The following is a 24,903-nucleotide window of genomic DNA, read 5'->3' on the forward strand; positions in this document are numbered from 1 at the left end:
GGACTTGGGTATTATAACAAAAATACACTCTTCATTTCCTTTGGATGTTATGAATAATAAAAGTGTCTCCTTCCTCTCAGTCAGGTGGCTTCACCCACATCTTCACTGAAGATATGCATGTAAGTCTCTGCGTTTTCATTTTTAGCCCAGTGACTGCCTGATGTTCATAGTGTTATCATCATTATCATCTCCATGATTATTACTTTGAATTTTTATTGTGGTTTTTTTGGATCATGAATTCAATATTAAATAGTTCATTGTCTTGGAAAACCCATTGTGGATCTACTTTCTAACCTTAAACTTACATATGATTTTGTATTATACTATATATTTTTTTTCTTTTTTTCAGAACAGAGACGCCAATGACAAGAATGAAAGTCTCACAGCTTTGGATGCCCTAATCTGTAATAAAAGCTTTCTTGTTACTGTCATCCACACCCTTGAAAAGCAGAAGAACTTTTCTGTGAAGGACAGGTATTAGTCCATTCTCCGATGTTTTAAAAGCCTTTAAGAAGAGAAAATCAGGCTGGGCATGGTGGCTTATGGCTGTAATCCCAGCATTTTGGGAGGCCAAGGCAGGCAATCACTTGAGGCCAGGAGTTCAAGACCAGCCCGACCAACACAGCAAAACCTTGTCTCTACAAAAAAAAGAGAGAGAAAGAAATCAAACCTGAGTCCTATATTTTATTTCCAAACCACTATCTGCACGTGGTCTCTTGAGAACATGCACTTTTCCAAACGCTGTTTGATTGGAAGTTTTTGCAGCCTTATCTCCATTTAGATCATACCACCCAACACAATTTTTATTTTTTTAGTTGGAATCTCACTCTGTGGCCTAGGCTGAAGTGTGTGATCGTAGCTCACTGCAGCCTCATCCTCCTGGGCTCAAGCTACCCTCCTGCCTCAGCCTTCCCAAGTAGCTGGAACTACAGGTGCATGCCACCACACCCCACGAATGTTGTTGTTGTAGTAATACAGACCCCATCTCTACTACATGATCCAAAAAAAGTGCTGTATTGCCCAGGCTGGTCTCAAACTCCTGACCTCACACGATACCCGCTTCTGCAAGGATTACAAGCATAAGCCACTGTGCCTAGCCCTTTTTAAAAAAATTTGAGACAGGGTTTCGCTATGTTGCTTAGGCTGGATTCAGACCCTGGCCTCAAGCGATCCTGCTGCTTCAGCCTCCTGCCCCCAGCTCCCAACACAAAGTCTATTTTGAAGACACACACACAACCCTCCCACCCCCAAGTAACCCTGAAAAACTCCAACACTCCAAAAAACCCACATGAATTCTTTTTTTTTTTTCTCTTAAGACGGAGTCTTGGTCTGTTGCGCAGGCTGGAGTGCAGTGGCACAATCTAGGCTCGCTGCAACCTTCACCTTCTGGGTTCAAGCAATTCTCCTGCCTCAACCTCCCCAGTAGCTGGGACCACAGCAGCGTGCCACCACGCCTGGCTAATTTTTGTATTTTTAGTAGAGACAGGGTTTCACCACATTGACCAGGCTGGTCTCGAACTCCTGACCTCAGGTGATCTGCCTGCTTTGGACTCCCAAAGTGCTGGGATTATAGGCGTGAACTACCATGCCCAGCCCATAAATTCTTAATCAAAAAAGCAGAAGTGTTATTTTTTATTTTTAAAACATCCTGAAACTTTGGAAAACTCACTTCTTGTTACCACTCTAGTTTAAATGCTGAAAACACAGAAAATGTTCTAGAGATAGAAGTGGTTAGAATCTAAACTTTAAAAAAAAGCTCCCAACCCAACAAGCCAGCTCCCTGCCCTGCCAGTGAGCTTCCATGGAAACTCCCATCAGTGTCCTGCTAGGCCTGCAGCTGATGGTTCACCCAGCTCTCTTTTTCAACAGGTGTCTGTTCGCCTCCTTCCTAACCATTGCCCTGCAAACCAAGCTGGTCTACCTGACCAGCATCCTGGAGGTGCTGACCAGGGACTTGATGGAACAGTGTAGTAACATGCAGCCTAAACTCATGCTGAGACGCACGGAGTCCGTGGTCGAAAAACTCCTCACAAACTGGATGTCCGTCTGCCTTTCTGGGTTTCTCCGGGTAAGTGTCACATCCCTCAGCAGTGTCAGAGGTAAGACAATAGGCAGGTATTTTTAGCGGACTCTGATGCCTTTGACAGGATAAATCCTGAATGCTCGATGGTGTCAGCATTTAACCGTGTTTCATCTTGGTCCTGACCCAGAACAGAGAGGGGGAAAGTAAACATTGTTTTTGCTGCAACGGGCCTATGCAAATGTAATTCATTTAGAATTTCCTCAGGTGAGACTTTTCAAGTGAGTTCACCTCACATCAATTCACACCCAGAGCCCAGTCAGCCCATTTAAGAAATTGTACTGCGAAAAGGGAATATTTCAAACACCAAAGAGAACAAACTGTTACAGGCCCTCTGAAGCATTGTAGAAATACCCATTACCTACCAATACACTGTAAGCTAATTGCAGTCAATTCCTACCCGTCATTCCGCATTAAAGCAGCTCTCCAAAGAGCTGCCTCCCCCTGGAGTTTGCTTTGTTGGAGTGACTGTGTGCATGTGGTTGTAATCTAATTGAACTTTAAAATCTTTTCAAATGCAAACTTTCTATAGATTCCAGCGGTGAAGAGGGTTGGCTTGATCTGAATCTAGACTTCACCACTTACTTGGTTTTATAACCTAGAGATTGGAAGAAGATTTTAGACTGTTTTGAAGTGCCGATGAGAAAACATGCAATTGCTTAGCACTAAGGAAGCCTCCATAAATGTTGGCCATTACTATTATGAAATATTAATGTGAAAATAAAGGTGTCCTGTTGAACTCGATCTTCACCTGGTACAGAAGATTCTTATCCTTTAATTTTACCAGCCATCCAGATTCCAGCAAAACTGCATAATTGTGTATTTGTAGCTAGTTCGGAAATCTAATTAAACTTTGAATAAGATACACTGCTATGCCACAGGTTTTAACAGTGCTACTTAAGTTTAGATCCAACAGCAGTGCTTTAAATAGACTGTGTTTAGTTTAATGTTTAATGCAATCTTACAAGTAGATGCACAACATTTTTTTTATTTCTCACCAACCCCTTCCTCTCCCTAAGGCAATACCCATTTATTAAGATTAATGAAATCTGCCTTCTTTTCTGTTTACTTGGTATAAATCATCAGAGCCTTTGGGGAGATGTTGAGCCAGTTATTTCTGGGACGAATATTTTTTGTTTCCCACTATCTTTGCTTTAGCCACAACAGCTGCTAGATGGAGGCACCAGGACTCTCACTCAGTTCCCTGGTCTTGGTCTTCAGAGGCCAACTCCTGCCCCACCACGGTCTCACTGGATCAGAAGCTCTGGAAGTGGAGCCCAGCAATCCATGATTTTTGCAAGCCCCTGAGGTAGTAGAGAGAGCACCAGACTAGGGGTCTTGGTTAGAAGCAGTAGGTCTGGGCTCTGGAATCATCTCAGCCCCAGTCAGCTGTGTGTCCCTAGGCACGGCTCGTTCCATCTGGGCATGTGTTTTCAATCCACCAGATGACGGGCGTGTGTGGGCGTTACCTTTAAATCCCTTTCCAGCTTTTTCTACTGGATCTTGTGATTCTTAACTCTGAGTTTTGAAGGGCTGCTCTTGGGCATTAGAGGGGTGAGATTTCAGAAAATCTGGGCTGCGAGCCCAAACGGCCTCCTTGGGCAAAGCATTCTGGGTCAAGATTTCACAGTGCTGATTCAAGAGCGTCTCGAGCACTCTGGGTGGTGAGGGGGCGGCTCGGCTCGCCAGGAGGAAGTGGCATCCAGCCAGTCGGCGATACTTTCACTTTCAGTGGAATAATTCCAGCTGGTGCAGGGGTCGGATGTCCCTCCACCAGGTGCTCAAGAGGGTCTGGGACACCAACGGCCCTAGTCCTCCTGTCCTACCCCACAGACGTTTAGTGGGTGACAGTAGCTCCGTGACTGCCAGGTAACTTTCCCTTCCAAGACACCAGGGCTTTGTGGGTAAAATAATAATGCCATTTATTGAATGTGCCAGACAGCATGCTAAGAGCTTTACCTACCTTTTCTCATTTCATCTCCTTAACGGTCCTGTGAGCTGAGTGTCTTCACGACCATTTTGCATGTGGGGGAACTGGAACACACAGAAGAGCTGTGACTCTTCCCAGATCTCACTGCTACTGTGGGACAGTGCCCGGGTCCAAGAGCTCTTAGCCACCCCTCTGTGCACTGAAAAGATGGAATCTGCCCTGGTCTGTTAAAGTGTCGAAGCCTGACCCGTGGGGGAGGGGAATCATGTACGCAGCGGCTGTGACTTGCCTTAAAGTTGTGTTCAGTGGTGACAAACCTCATGGCCCTGTGATTCCCCACATCGGCCACACGTCAGAATCCTCCTCCACCCCCGTCTCCCGCCCTGCCCCCAGCCCCGGGAAGGTATGCAAACTACAGATACCCAGGCCTCATTCTTCAGAGAGATGGCAGCTGTGTAGGTCGAGTGGGGCCCAGGCATCTGAATTCTTAAGAGCCCCCAAGGGATTCTGGTGATTAGCCAGGGTTAGACCCAGGAGCATGGGCAGAGTGTAGGGCCAGAGGTTACTTAGCTCAGTCTAGCTACCCTCCAGAAAGTTCTGGAGAATTCCTGACCACAGGCCTCCTGAGTTGAGAGCTACCCCTTCACACAGCCCCCGAGAGCCCACCTGGCCCCCGACACCAACCCCCGCGGGAATACGCAGCCCCTGTCCAAGGGTTCTCAGCCTCCCTTCTGATCTGTGCTGGAGGAAAAGAGGTTCTAGTTTTGTGGTCAGGGCATTACTTGGGGTGGGGGGTGGGCGGTGGAGGGAAAGAGAAGAGAGGGTTGAGGTTGTAAACCACTAAATAAAGGAAGTTTCTCATGAGAGTTAAATGTCATGCACTAGTCCTGCTGCCCTCCCTACCTTGGAAATTTCTGAACTTCCACTTCTGCCCTGCCCTGAAGAGGAAACTTAAGGATGTATCACAGCGGGGACAGAAGCCGAAAGGGAGCTGCAGGGTGGCAAGAGGAAGCCCGAGGACTGGGGAGGGCAGATATTCCTGCAGCAAGGATAAAGGAAGGGACAGGGTTGGGGTGGGATCCTGAGAGACTTAAGATGTCTTAGGTAACTTGCCTGCGCAGGGGAAAGCAGGTGAGACCCAGTGGAATCCTCCTTTCCCAGCCAGATGTATCGCTTGTCAAGCTTGACTCTGTTAACTGGTGCTTCAAGTCCCAGCCACGTGGCTGGCCTTTCATCATCACTAAGGCACTTTGACTTCCTAGCCACGGTTCTTCCTCCACCACAGAGGCCTAATGTCCATTGATTACGGAAGGTTCGTTATTTAGCAAATACTCTACAGCTGACCCAGGGCTACGTGCCTTGGGAGGATGCCGTGGAAAGAGAACACACAGCCTCCCACTTGAGGTGCTCAGAGCCCTTTGGAATACAGATATCCGTGGTTGCAAATGTGAGCCATTTCCATCGCAGCAGGGGAGGCAGTCCCACCCCCAGACAGGAAAAATGCGTGTGGCTTAAATTTGAAGAAAGAGCCAATCAGGATGGGCTGAGTGTTTGGGGAAAAACCTTAAAGGAAATGGAATTGGCTCTGGTTCAGGGAAAAAGATGGAGTCCCTCTGACCCAGCACCGGAAAACGTGTCCAGGTGGGACTGTGCAGGGTGCGTCTGGGAACTGCCTGGGCTGGGCTGGACCCATGGGGAGGAGATGAGGCTGCAAACTGTTGAACGGCAGGCCGCTTCCTTCAAGAAGTGCTGTTAACACCAAAAAACATTGTTTTTGGCAAATGTATAAAAGTTCTTACATTTATCCTTGTTACTAAGGATAATTGTGCATTTGTTTTAAAATGTCGTTTATTTCTGGCTTGCTAAAGGGCGATTAAATACGAATGTAAACAAAGGTACACTCTCCACATCTACTAACTGTTCCTAGGCATTAACCCACTGATGAGCATTAGTCTGCCATATGTAAGTTTAAACATAAAATAAGGGATACTGTGGGTACTGCACGTTGCTATGAATGTGCACGCGTGCGCGTGTGCACATGTGCATTCACGATGGAGAGAGGAGGCGGTTTTCTGAGTTTTGCATCCAATCCCAAGCACAGCAACATGTATTTTCTTGGGAGTTTTGTGTTAGAAAACCCTGCCTCCTGTCTCCTGCCTTACTGCCATCAACAGAAACTTTAATTCTTTGGAAAGTACAGTGGATTCCACGGAAAGCTAACTGTCACCTTCGTGTCTTTTCCAAGGAGACTGTTGGAGAGCCCTTCTATTTGCTGGTGACGACTCTGAACCAGAAAATTAACAAGGGTCCCGTGGATGTAATCACTTGCAAAGCTCTGTACACACTTAATGAAGACTGGCTGTTGTGGCAGGTTCCAGAATTCAGTACTGTGGTATGTTTTCCATAAAGCTCCCAGCCAGACTCCCAAATAAATCTGGCAGGGAATTGGGGGGGGGGGTGGGTCACTTAAAATGAAATGGTATCATTTCTACTGCAGGAGGCCCTGTGTGTTTAGTTAATTAAAAACAGTTGATAAAAATATTAACATGCGTTCACATAACAGATTTTAATTACTGAGATTGGGGGAGAAAGTATTGTAATGATGCCTGGGGTACTCATCAATTTCCAAAGATTTTAATATCAGGATTGCTTATAGCTTTCAGTGTCGTCAAAGGAAATGCAAAGTACTCCCTATTCAGCACTTATAATTGCAATCAGAATTTCTCAAATGGCTGTGCTCTGGGAAGACAATGTGTGAAGATATATTTCAACCAAATTGAGGCCGTCTTATTTTAGAACGATAACACAAGACAAATTCCACTGCGTTCCCCATACAACGTGACGCCTTTACTTTATTTTCATGGATTAGTTACAAATGTTTGGTGTCATGCACTTAATGTACTGTGATCTCATAGATATTTTTAGAGGAACGCTGTAAATCACTACAGGAAGATGATTGCCTAGCTGCTGGAGGGTTTCACCCGTTTGAGAACTTCTTTTTAATTCATCCCCACCGCACCCACCCCATGCCCTTCCTAAAGAAAAAAAGCCCAATTTGGGGCACATTCGGGAATTTCAGAGAGGGAGCCAAGCAGGGAAAGGAACTTCAGAATTAGGAATTTTCTATGCTTTTCTGTTAATAGAGACTTGGAGAAGAGACTGCTGTGTTTTGGTTTGATCTTTAGCTTTATGAAGATTCTGGGCTTCTTCATGATCTCGTTAGTGGAGGAGGAAAAGATTACAGTGGGGTTTGGGAATTGCTCATTAAGAGAGCTGAGTCTCCTGTGGCTTTGCTTTGGATGGTGGGGACTGCAGTGTCATCCGGGAAGAATTCGTTCCCTAATTGGAGAAGGCACCACTTTGCCGCGGACTGTGTTATGGTTATGTCCTCTGGTGGGAGAATAGTCCGTAGGTCAGCTGTTTCAAGTTTTCTGCCACTGCCATGTGCGGCTCACCCCTCCATTGAAGATGGCGCCATGCACGACTGCCATCCGAGAGCGGGAAGCTGAGCTGAAAGTCAACACTTCTCAGCGTTCTGAATTGTGTTAATATACCCATCCGCATCTGAGAGGCCGGACAGTGGGCTGCAGTGGTTCTCAAACTTGAGCATCTAGCAGAATCTCCCAGAAAACTCGCTAAACACCAGTCGCTAGGCAGCATGCTGGAGTTTCTGATGCAGTAAATCTAGGCTATGGCCCGAGAATTCACTTCTCTAACCAGCTTCCTGATGCTGCAGATGCTGCTTGACAACTATTGGTAGAGTGGTTAACAGTGTGGACTCTGGGGCCAGACAGGTTGGAATCCTGCCTCTGCCACTGGTTAGCTGTGTAATGTTGGGCAAGTTTCTAAACCTCTCTGTGCCTCATTCTCCTCCCATGTGAAATGGAAATGATGGTCATGGTTCCTACCCATCTCATGAGGTGTTTTGAGGATTAAGAGTCAGTATTATAAAAAGCACTTAGAACATTGCCTGGCACATGAATGCTACCTAAAACTTTATTCCATTTGATCCAGATCTCATTGAACCCTTGTTTAAACTGCAGGTCCAAATATACCAGTGCCCGGGCTTTCCCTCAGGACTGACTGAATCAGAATCTCTGGGGAGGGAGCCCAGGCATGGATATATTTTGCAAACCTTCCAGATAACTCTGATGTGTGTTCAGCCTGGACACCACTGGGTATCTTGGAGAACAAGAGATAAACTTTGCACAGGGCCTGTTGACTCACCTTTCACTGATCCTGGGCTTGTTATTCCCAAACTAGATGATGTTTGTGCTTTTACTTTAAGACATTTTAGAAGTCCCAAAGATCCCCAAAGAGAAATATTTGCAAATGAATACAGTCAGGGGAATCCTCCAGTATTTCAGTCAAGATACTATTGGACCCAAACAGGAAGGACAGGAAAGGAGAAGACGGGGTTGGAATCAGGAAGAAGTCAGATGTCTGAGGCAACTTTTGAGGTTTTGAAGCCTTTTTAATGCTTTACATCTGAACGTGTTTTCTCCCTTTCATTTTGAAACATTATTTATTTCACAGTCAATTAAGACCATGTGTTTCTGATTTGTTAACACTCAACTCATCATCAAAATGTTACTTGATGCTGAAGAAATTCATGTCAGACTCTTGAAATTTTTCTTTATAGCCCCTGGGGAAAAAGGGTAATGGAAAATCACAATTTCAGAAATCCACATAAATCTTCCTTTTCAAATTCAGATTTGCCGGTACATAGAGTTGAGCCTGGAAAAAGGAATGGGCCACTTGTTTTTAGGGGCCTTGCCATTAAAAATGGTTAGTACCTCTTATGGGGCCTGGCCCAGCCCCCTTTCATGGTGGGTGGTTGTACCAGAAGCTACAGAGAAGGCACATGATCCGTCTGTGCTTGTGTGACAAACTGTTAGCAGAAGGTCAATATAAAAATTTAAGTTTTTCATTTCCTTTCAGGCATTTCCCCCAGCCTGAACCACCATATTTCTAATTTTCTTTCTTCCTCCCTTCCCTCTTCCCCCTCTTTTTCACTTCCCCCACCTGCCCCTCCCAAGCATGTACACCCAGCTGTTTTAGGACTTGATTTCCCAAATTTGCCTGAGGTGGTTTATGTCATTGAAAACCAAGGTGTGGTGAACAAACTGATTCTGTGTGTCCATATGTGCTAGGGAGGCGGGAGGTTGGGGGCAGATTCTTTCAAGGAAAGGAAAGTCAGAAATCAAGAGCGTCCTCACGAACCACTTGAAATGATAGAACCTGGTGCCAAGGCAGGGACACGTTTGGAAAAAAGGCTCCCAAACTCGTGTTCAGCTAAATGCTCAGAAGCGCAGCACCTCATATAGCAACCTAAAAGTTAGCTTTCACACCTCTCAGATGAGGATGTGTTCTCCCCGAGGTATGGGGGGTTTTCTAGAACATAAAGGCATCTTGCCAATTTCTTATACACGAAATCATGATACTAACAAATGGGCCCTGGGAAGTAATTCTCTGTTCCTGCATATTGAGAAGAAAATTCCTCTGTCTTGCCAAAAATCCAAGCCAAGTCCCCTAGAGCATGCTTCCTTCAGGACCATAAGAAACCATCCTTCTCTATCAAGGCATTCCAGGCTGGTGTTTAATGAGGCAACAGTGAGACAGAATGCCCTGATATCTGCATCCTCCCTAATGTCAGCGCCAGGGGTAGGGCTGTGCACACACAGGACTTTAGTCTTTTCTTAATATCTAGGAATTCAGGTCGGACAGCCGTAAGACAGTAAGACCTTTTTTTTTTTTTTTTTTTTTTTTTTTTTAAGACGGAGTATCACTCTGTAGCACGGGCTGGAGTGCAGTGGCGCAGTCTCGGCTCACTGCAACCTCCGCCTCCTGGGTTCAAGCGATTCTCCTGCCTCAGCCTCCCAAGTACCTGGGATTATAGGCACCTGCCACCATGCCGGGGTGATGCTTGTATTTTTAGTAGAAACTGGTTTTCGCCATGTTGGCTAGCCTGGTTTTGAACTCCTGGCCTCAAGTGATCTACCTGCCTTGTCCTCCCAAAGTGCTGGGATTACAGGTGTGAGCCACTGCATCCGGCCGAGAATAAGACCTATTGCCCTGCTGGGCTTTTTCACCTTTGCAAAATTTTGAACATGTTTGATTTTGTTGATGGAGAATCTCAGACTCATTCAGCTTGCGTTTTGTCAAGAGTGGAACTTTGGAGGAGTTAGTGAAAGTTTGAGGATTTCACGTGGGAGAAGGGACGTTTGCTTCACTTTCAGGAGGAGATGAGGAAAACCAGTAACTCGTAGCAAGCATGCTGAATTAGCAAGAGGAAGTTGACTTGTAATCAAAGTTAGGTGTGAAATGGTTTTTTGAACTCTTAAACTCAGAAAATGAGCTTGCCAATCTGCTGTATCTGAGAGGTAGCATCTTGGCACCCTGGAAAACAGTGTTCTGAAAAAAATATCTAAAGAAAGTTTTCAAGATTATTAGAAATTCTTGAAAAAACACAAGTACATGCCTGCAGAAATATGAATGCCTCCAGTTTGATTTATGGCAGCCTACCCCCGTCTGTCTCTTTCTCTAGCAGTTACCATTTTGGGACAATTACGTTTAATGAAATATCTCATATATAACAGAGTCCTAATGTCTCTACCAGGAGTTTCTTACGGGTACACTTCCTTTAACAGTGCTCTGCCTGCCAGTGCTGGCTTCTTCTGTTCCATTTAGTTCGTCCTTGCAGAAGATCCATTAGCCCCGTAATTAAACAACCCACTGTCCCGATTAAGTCATTCTCTGTTACTTCAATTACATCCCATTGTTCATTAAATCCTCATGTTTGCACTTCAGCAATCTTGTTTTTAATACTCCTACCATTTGTGGAGAAACAGTGAAGTTAATTAACAATCCTTGAGCTTTTTCTTTTTCTCTCTACCATAGTGCAAATCATTTCCATTATGACTTGCAATAATACTGAAACCATTACTAACTTCATAGTTAGTGTTCTGAGCTTCCTGATCAAAGAGTGAAACCATTTTTTATAGTCATTTTAGGTTAAGTCATTCCCTCGTTGATGGCAAGTCATGGAAAATGAAAAATTAACGTGTAATGGGTGCTTTAAATGACTTTCCTCTTCATACACTTTCTTCTCACGCCTGTAATCTTGGAATTAGAAAATAATTTAGTTATCTAAATATAAAAGTATTTACTTTTCTTCTTTATAGCTCAAATGTGCGCTATTATGTTATTGCTAGGATCATTATTTATATTTGTACCCCTCAGAGAATGGTAAATTTTATCACAAGTCATGGTGGAGATAGAAAGCATTATCCAGATTTGTCTCGTTGCCATTGTCAAAGTTAGCATTCCATTTGAGGGTACTGTTATCTAGAGCAGGGACCAGCAAACAACAGCCTGTGGGCCAAATGTGGCCCCTCTGCCTATTTTTATAAAGTTTTATTGGAACACCTGTTCATTTCCTTATTGTCTATAGCTACTTTCCTGCTACAGTGCAGAGTGGAGTAGTTCTCACAGAGACCATATGGGTTTTAAGCCTTAAATACTTTCTGGCCCTTTGCAGAAAGTTTGCTGGCCTTTAATCTAGAGCTTGACATAGTAGAGAATAAGAACTAGAATCCTCCCTCCCACAAACCCCAAGACAGGCTTGGCCTCTTTCCTCTCCTTCTGGGGACACAGCAATGGAAAGGCCTTGCCACTATTTACAAGTCCGAAACTCATGCGGCTCTTTGCCAACACTCCACCCCCAACCCTGCACCCGCAAATACTGTGAATACTGAAATCAGTTATCTTGGGGTAAATCAGACAGCTCTTCACACTTGATTTTGGGACGGACAAAACGTTAGCAAATGCTAGCAAGTATAGAAAAATTGGTGAGAGAAACCTAAATTTGAGAAAATTATCTCCATTAACTTTTTTTTTTTGAAATGGAAAAAGGCTCTCGTTACCCTGTCCTCCACCTGCTACTCTTCTGTTAGGGTAGCAGATCCCTTGATCCAGGAAGCTGTGAGCTATGGAATCTTTGTGGGGAAAGGAAAAGGGGAGCAGAGTGAAGAGGGGAGGCTGGACAGGCAAGCGCAGCTCAAAGGGGAATGTCAGGCAGAAGAATGTCCCAGGGCTGCTGACTCTGGCTTGGAAAGCAGCTTAGATGAGAAGTTTCCCTGAGACTTGCACTTCTAACTCTGGCCTCCTGCTGCTTCTACAGAACTTCTGAAACTGGATTTTCTTTCTTTTTTCTCTCTCTCTAATTCAGGTTGATATGAGAACTAGGCTTTTCTCTTGACTTTCATTTGGCCCTGAAATAAAATTAGAAATATATTTTATAGGTTTTATTTAATGAAAGCAATTATTGCTCCAAGGCCTTTTATGATAAAGTTGCCGGTTTGTAATAAATTCTTTTACAATTACTTTCTAGGCATTATTAGGTATTACAGACAGGAGGCAGCAACATTCCTGCTTTTATTAGGCAAGAATATGGTTGAGGAGACAGGGAGTAGCCAGATCATCTTCCCATGTGGGAAAAGACCTGTTCGCTGCCCTAAATTCATCCTGACAGCCCCCTGCAGCCTAATACTCTCTACCTCCTCAATACCAAACCACCAAATCATGTGGCGAGATGCTGGGTAAAAGCGGTAGTGAAAGGGGAATGCAGTCACGTGCTCTCAGGCCGTGAGCAGAAGAGGTGGGGTTTGGAGTCTGATAGTCTTGCGTTTGAATCTGGGCTCAGCCACTTTACTTTGGGCAAGTCTCTCAACCTTTCGAAACCTGTTTCCTCTTCTGTAAACAGGCAATGACCAAAACCTGCCCTCGCATATTTGTGGTGAGGTCAGAAAATAATACATGTACTGCATCTAGCCATCTTGCTGGCGTGAAGTAGGTGCTCATTCTTTTTTCATCCGATTTTACTTGTCTGAGGTGTGCTTTCTCTTGTCTCCTGTAAGCTTCGCTAAGCGGAAAGGACTGTCCCCTCAGTATTCTTTTTGGTTGGTATTGATGATGTGGGATGCAGGGGAGTTGATTAGCTGAGTCCATCATCATGAAAAGCATTTCTTGGGTGCCTGTGTGCTTATATTGTTAAAAATGTTACATACGACCCCTGTAATGGAGTATTTACAACCTGTGGCAGACAGTATCCTACTGGGCAGATGTGAACAGGAGGCGAGTGTGATAACCTGTGAGAGGCTGGTGGCTGACATGCTACAAAGGGGCCAGGCCCTTCCAGCCTCGCCCTCTCCCTGGGCCTTCTGGACCATACATTTTCCAATAACCTTTTCTTTCCCATAATCCTCCTTGGTAATAGGCATCATTCCGAAATCAATCAGGATGCAGTTCAGCTGTACGGAACAGAGACCCAGGATGTCTGTGGCTCCAGCGACAGAGAAGCTGATTTCTCTCCCTGGTGGCATTCTGGGTGGGCAGTGCAGGGCTGGTAGAGCAGCTGCTCCTCTCTTGTCCTCATATTCTAAGTGTCTGCTCACCCCCAGCCTCATTTCCCATCCCAGCCAGCAGATGTAAGCAGGGCTGTAGAAAGGAGGGCAGATGGTCACCAGCCATCTTTTAAGGATGTACCACATACCATATCCACTTAATGTCATTGACCAGGACTTAGTCAATAACTCGGACTTAGTCATAACTAGGACATGTTCTGACTCTGAGCTGCAAAGCCAAGAGGCCGGCTCTGGGTCACCATCTCCCAGTACCTCCTGGCCCTGCCATCCTAGTCACAAGATGGCTGCCACCACTCCAAGCACTACTCTCCCTTTTGTTTGGACAGAAAACTTCTGACGGCGTGGTGGCTCACACCTGTAATCCCAGCACTTTGGGAGGCCAAGGTGGGAGGATCACTTGAGCCCACCGAATCGGGAGCACACTGGCCACACCTGGCAGCAACAGAAGCTAGGAAATGTCACCTTTATTGTGGGCGAACAGGAGCTCTGTAAAAATGCCCTTGGGTGGCACCTGAGGCACAGGGTGCTCCAGATTCAGTGAGTTCTGTGAGGAGGGTGAGGAGGTAGAGGAGGTAAAGCTTCCTCTACCAGATCGCCTATGTCCAGCCTGACTCTTGGGAGAGCATTGACTGAGGCCCTCAAGTAGATGGGAACTGCCCTTGGGAGGCTCCTGGGAGAGCACTGACTGAGGCCCTCAAGCAGAGGGGCACTGCCCTTGGGAGGCTCATCACCTTGGCTGGCCTCTTCACTTTGCAGCTCAGAGTCAGGACATGCCCTAGTATAAGACTCCCACCAGTTCCATGATTTTGGACACGTTTCTAAATCTCTCTGCATCTCAGTTTCCTCATCTATTAAATGAGGCTAATAATGGCACCTACTTCATAGAGCAGTTGTGAGGATTAAATGAACCTATGATTGCATTCCCAGTACATGGTAAGCACTCAATAAGTGCTGGTCCTTATTATTACAAACCTAGAACCATATTCTTTTCTTTACTATATATTTTTTTTTCCTATGAAAAGTACAGGGACTCTCTTTCAAGGCAGCAGGAGGTGGTTTCAGAAGGCAGGCCTGGGCTACAAGTCCTCCACCCCCACTTCCACCCAAAGAAGGTGGGATTTTTTTTCTGTAAACTTCCTGACCTGACAGCCTGAGTGAGTGAGTGAAGCTTCCTGCTCACCAGTCTAATTAGAGACTGGAAGCCAAGTGTCTCCATGGTCCAGAGGCCTCCCTTATGTACTGCAGCTCTTTGCAGACCCAATTCGAACGCTGCCTCCTCCATGCAGCCTTCCTTGATTTCTCTGCTTGAAAACCCCCTACCGACCTAAAAGAGGTATCTCTCTCAATCCCTAAAATGCTCCTTCTGTACCTCCCACATTCTACCTGGCATTAGAATTTGTTGTATGTGCCCCACAGTTCTTCTAGTCTGCTAGTACTTCCCAGGCAGGATGAGTACAGGTTCTGATTTGTATCACCTACAGTGCCCTGCACACAATAGGTGCAAAGTAAATAGGCAACAGTAGACGCATCTACCTACCTCAGCATCCACAAAATGAGCTCCGTCAGTTTGGCACATGCAGCTATAAGTAAGAGAAAATTGAACTAAGGAGGCCTGAAATAGTAAGAGCATGACTTGCCTCTTAGAGCAGAAAGTCTAGAGGGAAGGAGCTCCAAGCTGGTCCATACACTCCATGGTGTCACAGCTCTGGGTCACTATCTCCCAGTGCCTCCTGGCGCTGCCATCCTAGTCACAAGATGGCGGCCACTGCTTCAAGCACTACTCGCCCTTTTGTTTGGATAGAAGACTTCCGACAGGGTGTGGTGGCTCACACCTGCAATCCCAGCACTTTGGGAGGCCAAGGTGGGAGGATCACTTGAGCTCAAGAGTTCAAGACTAGCCTGGGCAACATAGCAAGACCCTGTCTCTAAAAAAAAAAAATTAAAAAGTAGTCAAGCAGTCTCTGCTACGTGGAAGGCTGAGGTGGGGGGATTGCTTGAGCCTAGGAGGTTGAGGCTGCAGTAAGCCATGATCACACCACTGCACTTCAGCCTGGGCAACAGAGTGAGACCCTGTCTATTAAAAAAGAGAGAAAACCCTTGCTTTTATGTGTTGGCCAGAGCTGGGTTACATGACCAGCCCTGGTGAAAGAGAAGGCAGTTGCTGCCGATCATGCCTCCCAACCCAGGCTGGACCCACCACTGTGCAGACCTGGCCTTTGTTAGCAGAGGAGGGATGGCTGTTGGTTGGACAACAAACCGGATCTGCCGCCGCGGCTTACTGACGCTTTCCTGCCAAGGAAATAGGAAGAGGCAGGGCGGTTCCTCTAAACAGAGGGCAGATTTCTGGGGAAGGGACCAGTGTACATTTCACAGCTCTTTAGGCTTTCATGGGTATTTTCTGGGTATTATGCCATCCCATGGATTTGGACCCACGCTTACTTTACAAAACATTCTTGTACTTCGAAAGGCAGGATCACCAAGTATTTAAGAACACGGAGCTAGAGTACCTGGTTCTACCATTTTCTTGCTGGGTGACCTTGTGCCATTTAACCTCTCTGTGCCTCAGTTTCTCATCTGCCACAAGGGGATGAGTAAAAGAATCTACCTCACAGGGTTGTTCCTGAGATGTATATATACAAATACATACACGTCATTTAAAACAGTGGCACCTATAAAGCACTCCTTAATTTGCTATTATTATATGTCATTATTTAGTGATCCTGTCACTCCTTTGAGATAGGAACAATGAGGATTTTAAGGCTCAGAGAAGTTAGACGACTTCCCTACATTTCCTCAGCTGGTGAGCAGCAGAGAATGGGAGGGTCCAGGTGGCCTGGTGCTGGGTCTGGAACTCAGGGCCCTGACCCCTGCTGTCCTCCCTACTCAGAATCGTCTGTGGACACTCGCTGAGGGTGATAGCCACTGATGGGTGACTGTTGTCCCACAGGTGATGCTTTCGTCTCTGAAATTTATTGTAAATTAGCTGAGAACAAGGACCATGTCATAACGTCTCTCTGACATCCCAGCCCTAATACCAAATAGGGCAGGAGAACATGCTGGTTAAATGGGCTTTGGTGGGAGTGTGGGAGCTGGAGAGATGGCACTTCCATCGAGGTATCTCCCCTGATGGGGTACAGTGGCTGAGGGCAGACGCTGTGACATCACGCTGTCTGACGTGGCACAGAGCAGAGGCCCACGTGCGCTTTCCCAGCCTGGGGGTGGAGGTGTTAAGAGGCCGACGCCAAGGGCCTCGACTGTACTTGCGCCTTAAGAAACTGCTGTTTGAGCACTAAGTGTTAGCAGCATAAAAAATGAACACAAATCAATTTGTGTCTGAATTTACTCTCAGAAGTCCCTGTGGACTCTGTAAAATGCCATTTTACCTCTTTTCCACCCATCTAGCTGTGGAGGCAGTGGCAGATTTACATTATTTTACATCCAGTAAGGGTTTTTTTTTTTTTTCTTTTGGTGATGTTTTTAAAAAGAACATTTATTGCCCATAAAAAGGTGTTTTTGTTGAAGACAATAGTGCCCTTTAGGTAGTAATAGAATGCTGTTTCACAAATATTTATAAAACTATTAAACAAGCTGGGATTGCTGAAGCTCTGATTAAAAGGTGCCTCCCATTCATCTTTCTCTTTAGAAACGCCTGTGAAGTAGCTTAACTGCAGTTACCCCCACCATGAGAAGATCACCTTGTAGAGAAATAAGGCAAGACCCCAATAAGACCATAGGTGGTGGGACCGGCATTGACCCCTTCACACCCACCCCTCCCACTGGTGTGGGGAATTTAGCTTAGGACATTGCTTACAGCCTGGGCTAAGCCAGGGTTTCTGGAGGGTCAGGAGGGCTCCGGGGCTATAGGTGGAACCAGGAGGAGGGAGGGAGGATGGGTGGTAAAGCGGGGACGGCATAGCCGAGGGGTTTGTGGCACCAGTTCTGCAGTTACGCAAATCTGGCCTCAATTCCTGGCTCTGCCACTGGTGAGCTGTTCCTGGAGCAAGTTACTCAGCCCCTCCGTGCCTCAGTTCCCTCACTCTACAACAGGGATGGCAATAATAATACAACCTCCTGCACCGGAATGTTGGGAGGGTTCAGAGAAATAGGTCTTGAAATGTGTTTGGCAGAGCATCTGGTCCCAGAGGCCCCAGGAAACATCTCTAGAAACGCGAGGCGAGGAGAGGGCTTGGGTGTGAGGCTTCACATGTTGGTTCCTTCCAGATACTCTGCCCACCAGCTCCCTGCCTTCTCTCCTGTCTGCTATTTTTTGTTTCTTGTTTGTGAGCAGACAGGCCTTTGAATCCCTTCCTAGTGGGTGGCTGGCCCAGAACACAAAGGTTCTCTGAGAGCAGGCAAGGGAGTGACTCTGTTGTAGGAGGGAACTCGTACAGGCCAGACAGAGATCACCAGCTAACCTCAGAGTTCAGATTCCACCGCTTTGGAGTTTTAATCATTTGGTTGAGACCAGAACAAAATTTACTCTTGCATAATTATCAACAGGATTATAAGGGCAAGATTTAGTGGTATTTGTCTCAGCTCTTTATAAACACCATAAACTGGGTGGCTTATAAATAATAGAAACTTATTTCTCACAGTTCTGGAGGCTGAGAAGTCCAAGATCAAGAGCTGGTGTCCTGTGAGAGCCCCTTTCTCATGATGGTCCCTTCCTGCTGGGTCCTCACACGGCAGAAAGGGCAGGGCAGCTCTCTGGGGCCTCTTTTATAAGGGCACTAATCCCATTTATGAGGACTCTGCCCTCATGATCTAATCCCCTCCAAAGGCCCCACCTCCAAGTACCATCACCTTGGGAGTTAGGATTTCAATACCTGGATTTAGGGGGACATCAATATTCAGACCATAGCAGCATTAAAGGGAAGACACAGCCCTGAGAACCTCCCGAAATTTCAGAAGCCCCATATCCACGTCAGTGGTCCGTAAGTCACGGGCTCACATGCCAGACACTGTTCTAAGAGCTATGCAGTTCTGCTGTTATGCCCTCTTTGCAGATGAGAAAGCAAGATACAGAGAGGTTACCCAGCTGGTTAGGGATGGGCTCAGAGGTCACCCAGCTGGCTTGTGGTGGGCTGGGACGAAAGCCAGGAGTCCACTGGGTTCCACTGGGTTCATTGCTGGCAGCCTCCTTCTTAGAGATACTGAGCGTGGAGTGGGCGTCCTAGCTGTTCAATGTGGGCTGAATCTGTGTGCAAATGAGTGCATACTAATACCAACAATAATGATTGTAACAGGTTTTATTACCGATATTATCAAGCCTTTCCCAGCAGCCTGGCCCTGTGCTAAGCCCTTGAATGCATGATCACATTTAATCTCCATAACAATGCTTAGAAGGCTGGTACTGTTATTATACCCATTTTTAAGTTGAGGTAGGCCTGAGGGTTCCCATCTTCCATATTATTTGTGTTTTCATCTCGCCCCTGAGCACTATGCAAATCAGACATTGCCTCCTGCAGCCTCTGCATATATACCTGGCTAGTGTCCACAGGACTTGGAGCCCCCCTCCCTCTGTCTCTGTATGAGGGAGCATCTTTCTTCCGTCTTCTCCCATCCTTCTTGCCTATTAAACTCTCTGCTCCTTAAAACAAAACAAAACAAACAAAAATTCCCATTACTTGATCATTTTACATTCCCTTATTAAGCCAGGCTCAAAACATTAAATAATTGTGCATTTCACACCATACCAAAGCCTTTCTGACTTTGTGATTACCAAGGTGCATTAGAATCTAAACTGCTATGTTATGCTATTTGCAAAATATTCTTAGCTCTTCCCTGAATCAATTCCTGTGAGGGTACGTATCAGGTAAAACTTGGTTGTTTTAGATCTATTTGTTCTTAGACAAAGTAAACTTGGAATTGCTTTTCAGTTCATTTTGAAATACTCCCTAGTTCTGTGTTTTCACACGTGCACAAAGGCCTTACTTCCCCCATTAGTCTGATTCTGAAGTTTTGCTGCAGTGGGAGAATGTTAACTGACAAAACGTTAAGTAATGGTGCTGAAATGTAAAGTAATTAATGCAAGAATCATAGTATAGGGTGGGGATCTCAGTGCTTTAATGAGGGCTGGGGAAACCATCTGACTGAGGATGTTGGGAGTGGAGGAGTAGATGAGTATTCCTGTAATTAATGCTGCATATTTAAAAAGTGACCTCTTTGGGCTGGGCACAGTGGCTCACACCTGTAATCCTAGCACTTTGGGAGGCTGAGGTGGCCAGATCACAAGGTCAGGAGTTTGAGACCAGCCTGGCCAACATGGTGAAACCCCGTCTCTACTGAAAAAATACAAAAATTAGCCAGGCGTGGTGGCATGTGCCTGTAATCCCAGCTACTTGGGAGGCTGAGGCCGGAGAATTGCTTGAACCCGGGAGGCGGAGGTTGCAGTGAGCTGAGATGGCACTACTGCACTCCAGCCTGGGTGACAGAGCAAGACTCCATCTCAAAAAAAAAAAAAAAAAAAAAGTGATCTTTTTGATGTGGTCAATATGGGGACCTCATAACCTTTCCTGTCACCTAGAACTTCACTTCTGGGACTCTGTGGTCCTGTTAATAAAAAAGATAATCACCAATCTGCCTCATCTACTGTGGAACCCTTCCAATTCTTTTTTTCTTTTGAGGATGAAATTAGAAATCACCAAATTACCATTTTTAGACTATTTGTGTGTGTGTGTGTGTGTGTGTGTGTGTGTGTGTATATTTTACTCTCAGATATATTTATTCAATGCTTGCTCTATAATGAGAGTTTTAACTTTCTGTTTTCCTTTCCATTATCCCTGAAAAGAATGGATTATGGAGAAAAGATGAAAGTAGTATAATGCAATACAGTGTTTGCTAATGTGCCGTCAGAGGTATTAGTGGGACTTGCCAAGGTTTGTGTCTTTTATGAAATGCCTTTCAGATTGCAATTATCTAATAGACTTGGAAATCTGTTTGTATTCTTGCAGGCGTTAAACGTCGTCTTTGAAAAAATCCCGGAAAACGAGAGTGCAGATGTCTGTCGGAATATTTCAGTCAATGTTCTCGACTGTGACACCATAGGCCAAGCCAAAGAAAAGATTTTCCAAGCATTCTTAAGCAAAAATGGTTCTCCTTATGGACTTCAGCTTAATGAAATTGGTCTTGGTAAGGCAGTGCGGGAGCTATGTGGTCCCAGGCCCTGATGAGTCTCCCTCCCTGCCTGCCCTCCCTCCCTCCCCCCACCAGCTTCCGTTCAGTGACACTTACACAGCCACATTGTTCCTGGAGGGCATGTCTAGGGGCCAAGAGACTGCTTTGCTCTCTCATGGGCATCCTGATTCTTCGAAGGAAGCACAGTTCTTAAAAGATGGTGGGGTTTTTTGTTGTTGTTGTTTTTACATATTACGTCTGTAAATCAGATTCATGAGATTGCAGACCCTGAGCCCGCACGGAGTCACCTTGCATCACGAAGTACAGAAAGGTGTCAACACGGGGCCCTCTGCGTGTGTTGCATTTCACATTGGCACTTGATTTGTTTGTTGTGATACTGAGCGTGTCATTAGTGGGTGCCTCAGACTCTGGGTGTTAACTCCAGCCTGCTAGAAAGGTCATCTTCCTCTGCTAATCACATCCTGTATTAAGTATATGCTCCATCCTCCCCCAGTGTGCAGCAGCATCTGCTATGAATTCATTTTCGGGCTCTATTGGTATACTGCAAAGGAGAGCATATGCGTGAGCAAGCTAACAGGGCCCCACTTCACTCAAATGTTCATCAACATTTTAAAGTTGAGCTCCGTGCAGTCCTCCCAGGAGACTGTCGTGGGATTTTATAGCAAATAATGGGACAGAAACGAAGAATAAAATCATGGTGGTGACAGACAGTGTAACGAGGTTCACCTCCCCTTGATGTACAGTTATAGGCCTTGACTAAGCAGACAATTAAAATCCTCCCACTCGGCCCTCCCAGTCCAGCCCCCTGCTAAAAGGCCATTGAGAAAGCTTTGAGGCAGGGTCTTGGAAGTTTGAGACCATGCAAATGTGGGGCAACTTGGTGGTGATCTGGCTTTAAAGAAAGTAGGGCTGCTAAGGCACCCCTCTTCTGCTTCCTTCCTTGGGTGACTGTTGAGCCGCTTGAGGACCATTTTAGCTCATTTGGTTAGATACAGGATCAAAGGGGGAGCCCCAGCCAGGAAACCATGACCCCGACCCCAGACCCCCAACTTCCTTGCCCTGAGCATACATCTTGCAAATGTGTGGCTCTCACTACAAAAGACACGGGCATACCCTGCCCAACAGTCTTGGTCCTGCTGCTGATGAGCAGGTAGTAGCATCCTTACTCTTTTCCTGAATTTGGGTGTCCCTTGCCTCCTAAAGTAGGAAGGCAAGGAGCAGAGCAAATAGGGAGCCTGGGGACACAGCCTGTCAGCTGTGTCAGGCTTCTGCATGCCTGCTGATTTCCCAGACTACCTCCAGGGCTGGTTTCTGAGGCAAAGCCATCAACTGTATTGAAATCCAACACCAGGCTGGACGCGGTGGCTCATGCCTATAATCCCAGCACTTTGAGAGGCCAAGGCAGGCGGATCACCTGAAGTCAGGAGTTCAAGACCAGTCTGGCCAACATGGTGAAACCCCGTCTCTACTACAAATACAAAAATTAGCCAGGCATGGTGGTGCACACCTGTAGTCCCAGCTACTTGGGAGGCTGAGGCAGAAGAATTGCTTGAACCCGGGAGGCAGAGGTTGCAGTGAGCCCAGGTTGTGCCACTGTATTCCAGCCTAGGCAATGGAGGGAGACCCTGCCTCCAAAAAAAAAAAAAAAAAAAAAAAGAAATCCAACACCAGAGGCAGCTATGCTTGGAGCTCTTACAGCAGAGGCTCAAAAACGCAGATGCCCAAAGGGGCAGAAAATACATAAGGGGTGTCAGCCACCTGGGACTACAGAAAGCAGTGGAGCTTGACTTAATGGGAAAGGTCTCGCCATCCAAGGGGACAGTGCCATTTGCTTCAGTGATTGCCATGTGGACCGCAGATTGTGTTGTTAGACTGTTAGATTTTTTTTTTTTTTAAGAAATCAGATATCCAGTTTTTTATATGCAACTTAAAAACTTTTAAAAAAATTTTAGACAGGGTCTCACTATGTTGCCTAGGCTGGTCTTGAACTCCTAGCCTCAAGTAATCCCCCTGCCTCAGCCTCCCAAAGTATTGGGATTACAGGCCTGAGCTGCTACATCCAGCCTATGTGCAATCTTTTAATCTTTAAATGTTGGCACTGAGTCGACACTAAAATAATAAACATCATGCAGGTTCCAAAAAAAGAAAAATCACATTTGTGCACCACATTCTGACCTAGGCACAGGTTGGCAGCCTTGGCCAGACAGTCTGCACCCTGTGGTGCTGGGACGTTCGCACACTGATGCCTCCCCCTTCACCCCAAACAGGAGCCTGCAGAGATGGTTCATATCATGCCTCTCTATGTGAACGTGGCCACACAAGTGTGAGCATATACAGATTTGCTTCTGGAATTTTTGTTGAAGAGCTTAGTCCCTCATAGAATGCATTATTTTGTCTTCAGTGGCTTTACTTCCAGGCTTATCAGGGAAAAAGTGGTTTGAAACATCAGAGCCCTAAACAAACAAACAAAAAAACAACAGAACTCAGAACTCGGGCTACTAGTCTGGCTGATAACATCTCTACACCTTCAAACAAAGATTTACCACTTTATTCAAGTTTTAGTTATCCGTAAATTTGTGAAAGTGGTAGCATTTTAAAACTCTAAAAAGGAACAAAATGCTCTTTTTCAGAGCTTCAAGTGGGCACACGACAGAAAGAACTTCTGGACATCGACAGTTCCTCTGTGATTCTTGAAGATGGAATCACCAAGCTAAACACCATTGGCCACTATGAGGTAACAGCAAGACTTGACCCCCGTGTCTCCTTCCTCATCCCCAATCCTAGTCTCATGAACATTCTTTTAAAACATCCAGGACTCCCACCCATTTCCTGGAATAACTTGCAGATCAGTTGTGTCTGGGGTTGAAGTTTTTTTTCGTTGCTTGTGCAGACAAGCCCATGAAGGGCTCTCACAGTGTACTTGGTGTTCCCTTCTCAGAAGGCTATGATTTTCCTATCTCCTGAACTCTCTCCACCCGGAGGTTCAGCACCTGCCTAGGAAAGCCAGAGAAGAGTTATCCTTTAGCCTCCACTGGGTGCCAAGTGTGCTGATGCTAAACAAAGCCCTGGAAGTCCCAAGCCTCGCCTCCCTCCACAACATTCACAGTAGGCCTTGTAACCTTTTGTGTAGGTCCTTTCTTCCTGAAGAAGTTCTAAATTTCCTGTTTGTTTGCAATATTGAGCGATACTTCCTTTGGCCTCTTAACCCACATACTGGGTGAGTGCCGAGGGCGGTGAGGGGTGCACGTGACTTCTCAGAGATCTGAGTGCCACAGAAACCTGCACATAATGAGAAAGGAGGCAGGGAAGGTTCCTGAACACACTGGGATACTGGGGTTCACTTGTTTAGCAGTATTATCTGAATCTTTGTTGAATATCCACTCTGTGAAAAGAGCTGGGGCTGCATGGGAGAGAAGCAAAGACCAGGTTCCTGCCCTCACAGAGCCTGCAGCCCTGGGGAAGGGGTGCAGAAAAGGAGGGAGAGACAAATAAAGAGGCAACACCTTGTGTGTAACAGTGCTATATGGCTTGGAGAATCCAAGAGGCTTCCTGGAGGAGGTTATGACTGAGCTGAGACCTAAACAATGAGGAGAATTTAGCCAGACTGAGCTAGGGTGCAGGCACATCCAGTAAGGAAGGGAGAGCATGCGTGTTAGACCAGCCAAAACTTGAGAGGGGCAATGGCGAGGGGGAAGGAGGGCAGTGACAGCTGATTATGGCCAGTGCTTATGAAGTACTTACACCACACTAGGTACTGTTTCCAGCATGTCCCTGTAATGTAACTGCCCAATGGGTTCGTCTTGCCCATTGCCTAGACAGAGCTGATTTATCAAGACAGGAATTGAGATAAAGTAATTCGGCTGTGTGGAAGATGGGAGTTTTATTATTACTCAAATTAGTCTCCCTGAGCGTTCAGGGATCAGTTTTTAAGGACAACCTGGTGGGTTGGGGGAAGCCAGTGAGCCAGGAGTGCTGACTGGTCAGATCAGAGATGAAATCATAGGGAGTCAAAGCTGTCTTCTTGCACTGAGTCAGTTCCTGGGGTGGGGGCCACAAGATCAGATGAGCCAGTTTATTGATCTGGGTGGTACCAGCTGGGCCATCAAGAGCAGGTTCTGGGCCAGGCATGGTGGCCCACGCCTGTAATCTCAGCACTTTGGGAGGCCGAGGTGGGCAGATCACCTGAGGTCAGGAGTTCGAGATCAGCCTGGCCAACATGGTAAAACCCTGTCTCTAAAAATACAAAAAATTAGCCGGGCATGGTGGTGCACGCCTGTAATCCCAGGTACTTGGGAGGCTGAGGCAGGAGAATTGCTTGAACCTGGGAGGCG

The 24,903-nt window shown here is 46.1% G+C and overlaps 1 protein-coding gene across 11 annotated transcripts in view; it reads left to right on the forward strand.

Annotated features, from left to right (window-relative positions):
- The window catches only part of PLXNC1 (plexin C1), a 159,443-nt gene that overhangs the window by 109,700 nt on the left and 24,840 nt on the right, over positions 1–24,903 (forward strand). For 9 of the 11 annotated variants that reach the window (XR_002515781.2, XM_003906962.5, XM_021922774.2 and 6 more), the window contains exons 18-23: positions 81–119; positions 350–474; positions 1,870–2,068; positions 6,256–6,402; positions 20,389–20,566; positions 23,203–23,306. Coding sequence is in view for 10 of the 11 variants with exons in the window: in XM_003906962.5 (XP_003907011.2) it covers positions 81–119; positions 350–474; positions 1,870–2,068; positions 6,256–6,402; positions 20,389–20,566; positions 23,203–23,306 (792 nt within the window). In the remaining variant the exon portion in view is untranslated. The remainder of the gene's footprint in view (positions 1–80; positions 120–349; positions 475–1,869; positions 2,069–6,255; positions 6,403–20,388; positions 20,567–23,202; positions 23,307–24,903) is intronic. The other 2 variants (XM_021922778.2, XM_021922775.2) reach the window with 2 other exon arrangements.

Source organism: Papio anubis, chromosome 9 (assembly GCF_008728515.1).
Source record: "Papio anubis isolate 15944 chromosome 9, Panubis1.0, whole genome shotgun sequence".
Classification (NCBI taxonomy): Eukaryota; Metazoa; Chordata; class Mammalia; order Primates; family Cercopithecidae; genus Papio; species Papio anubis.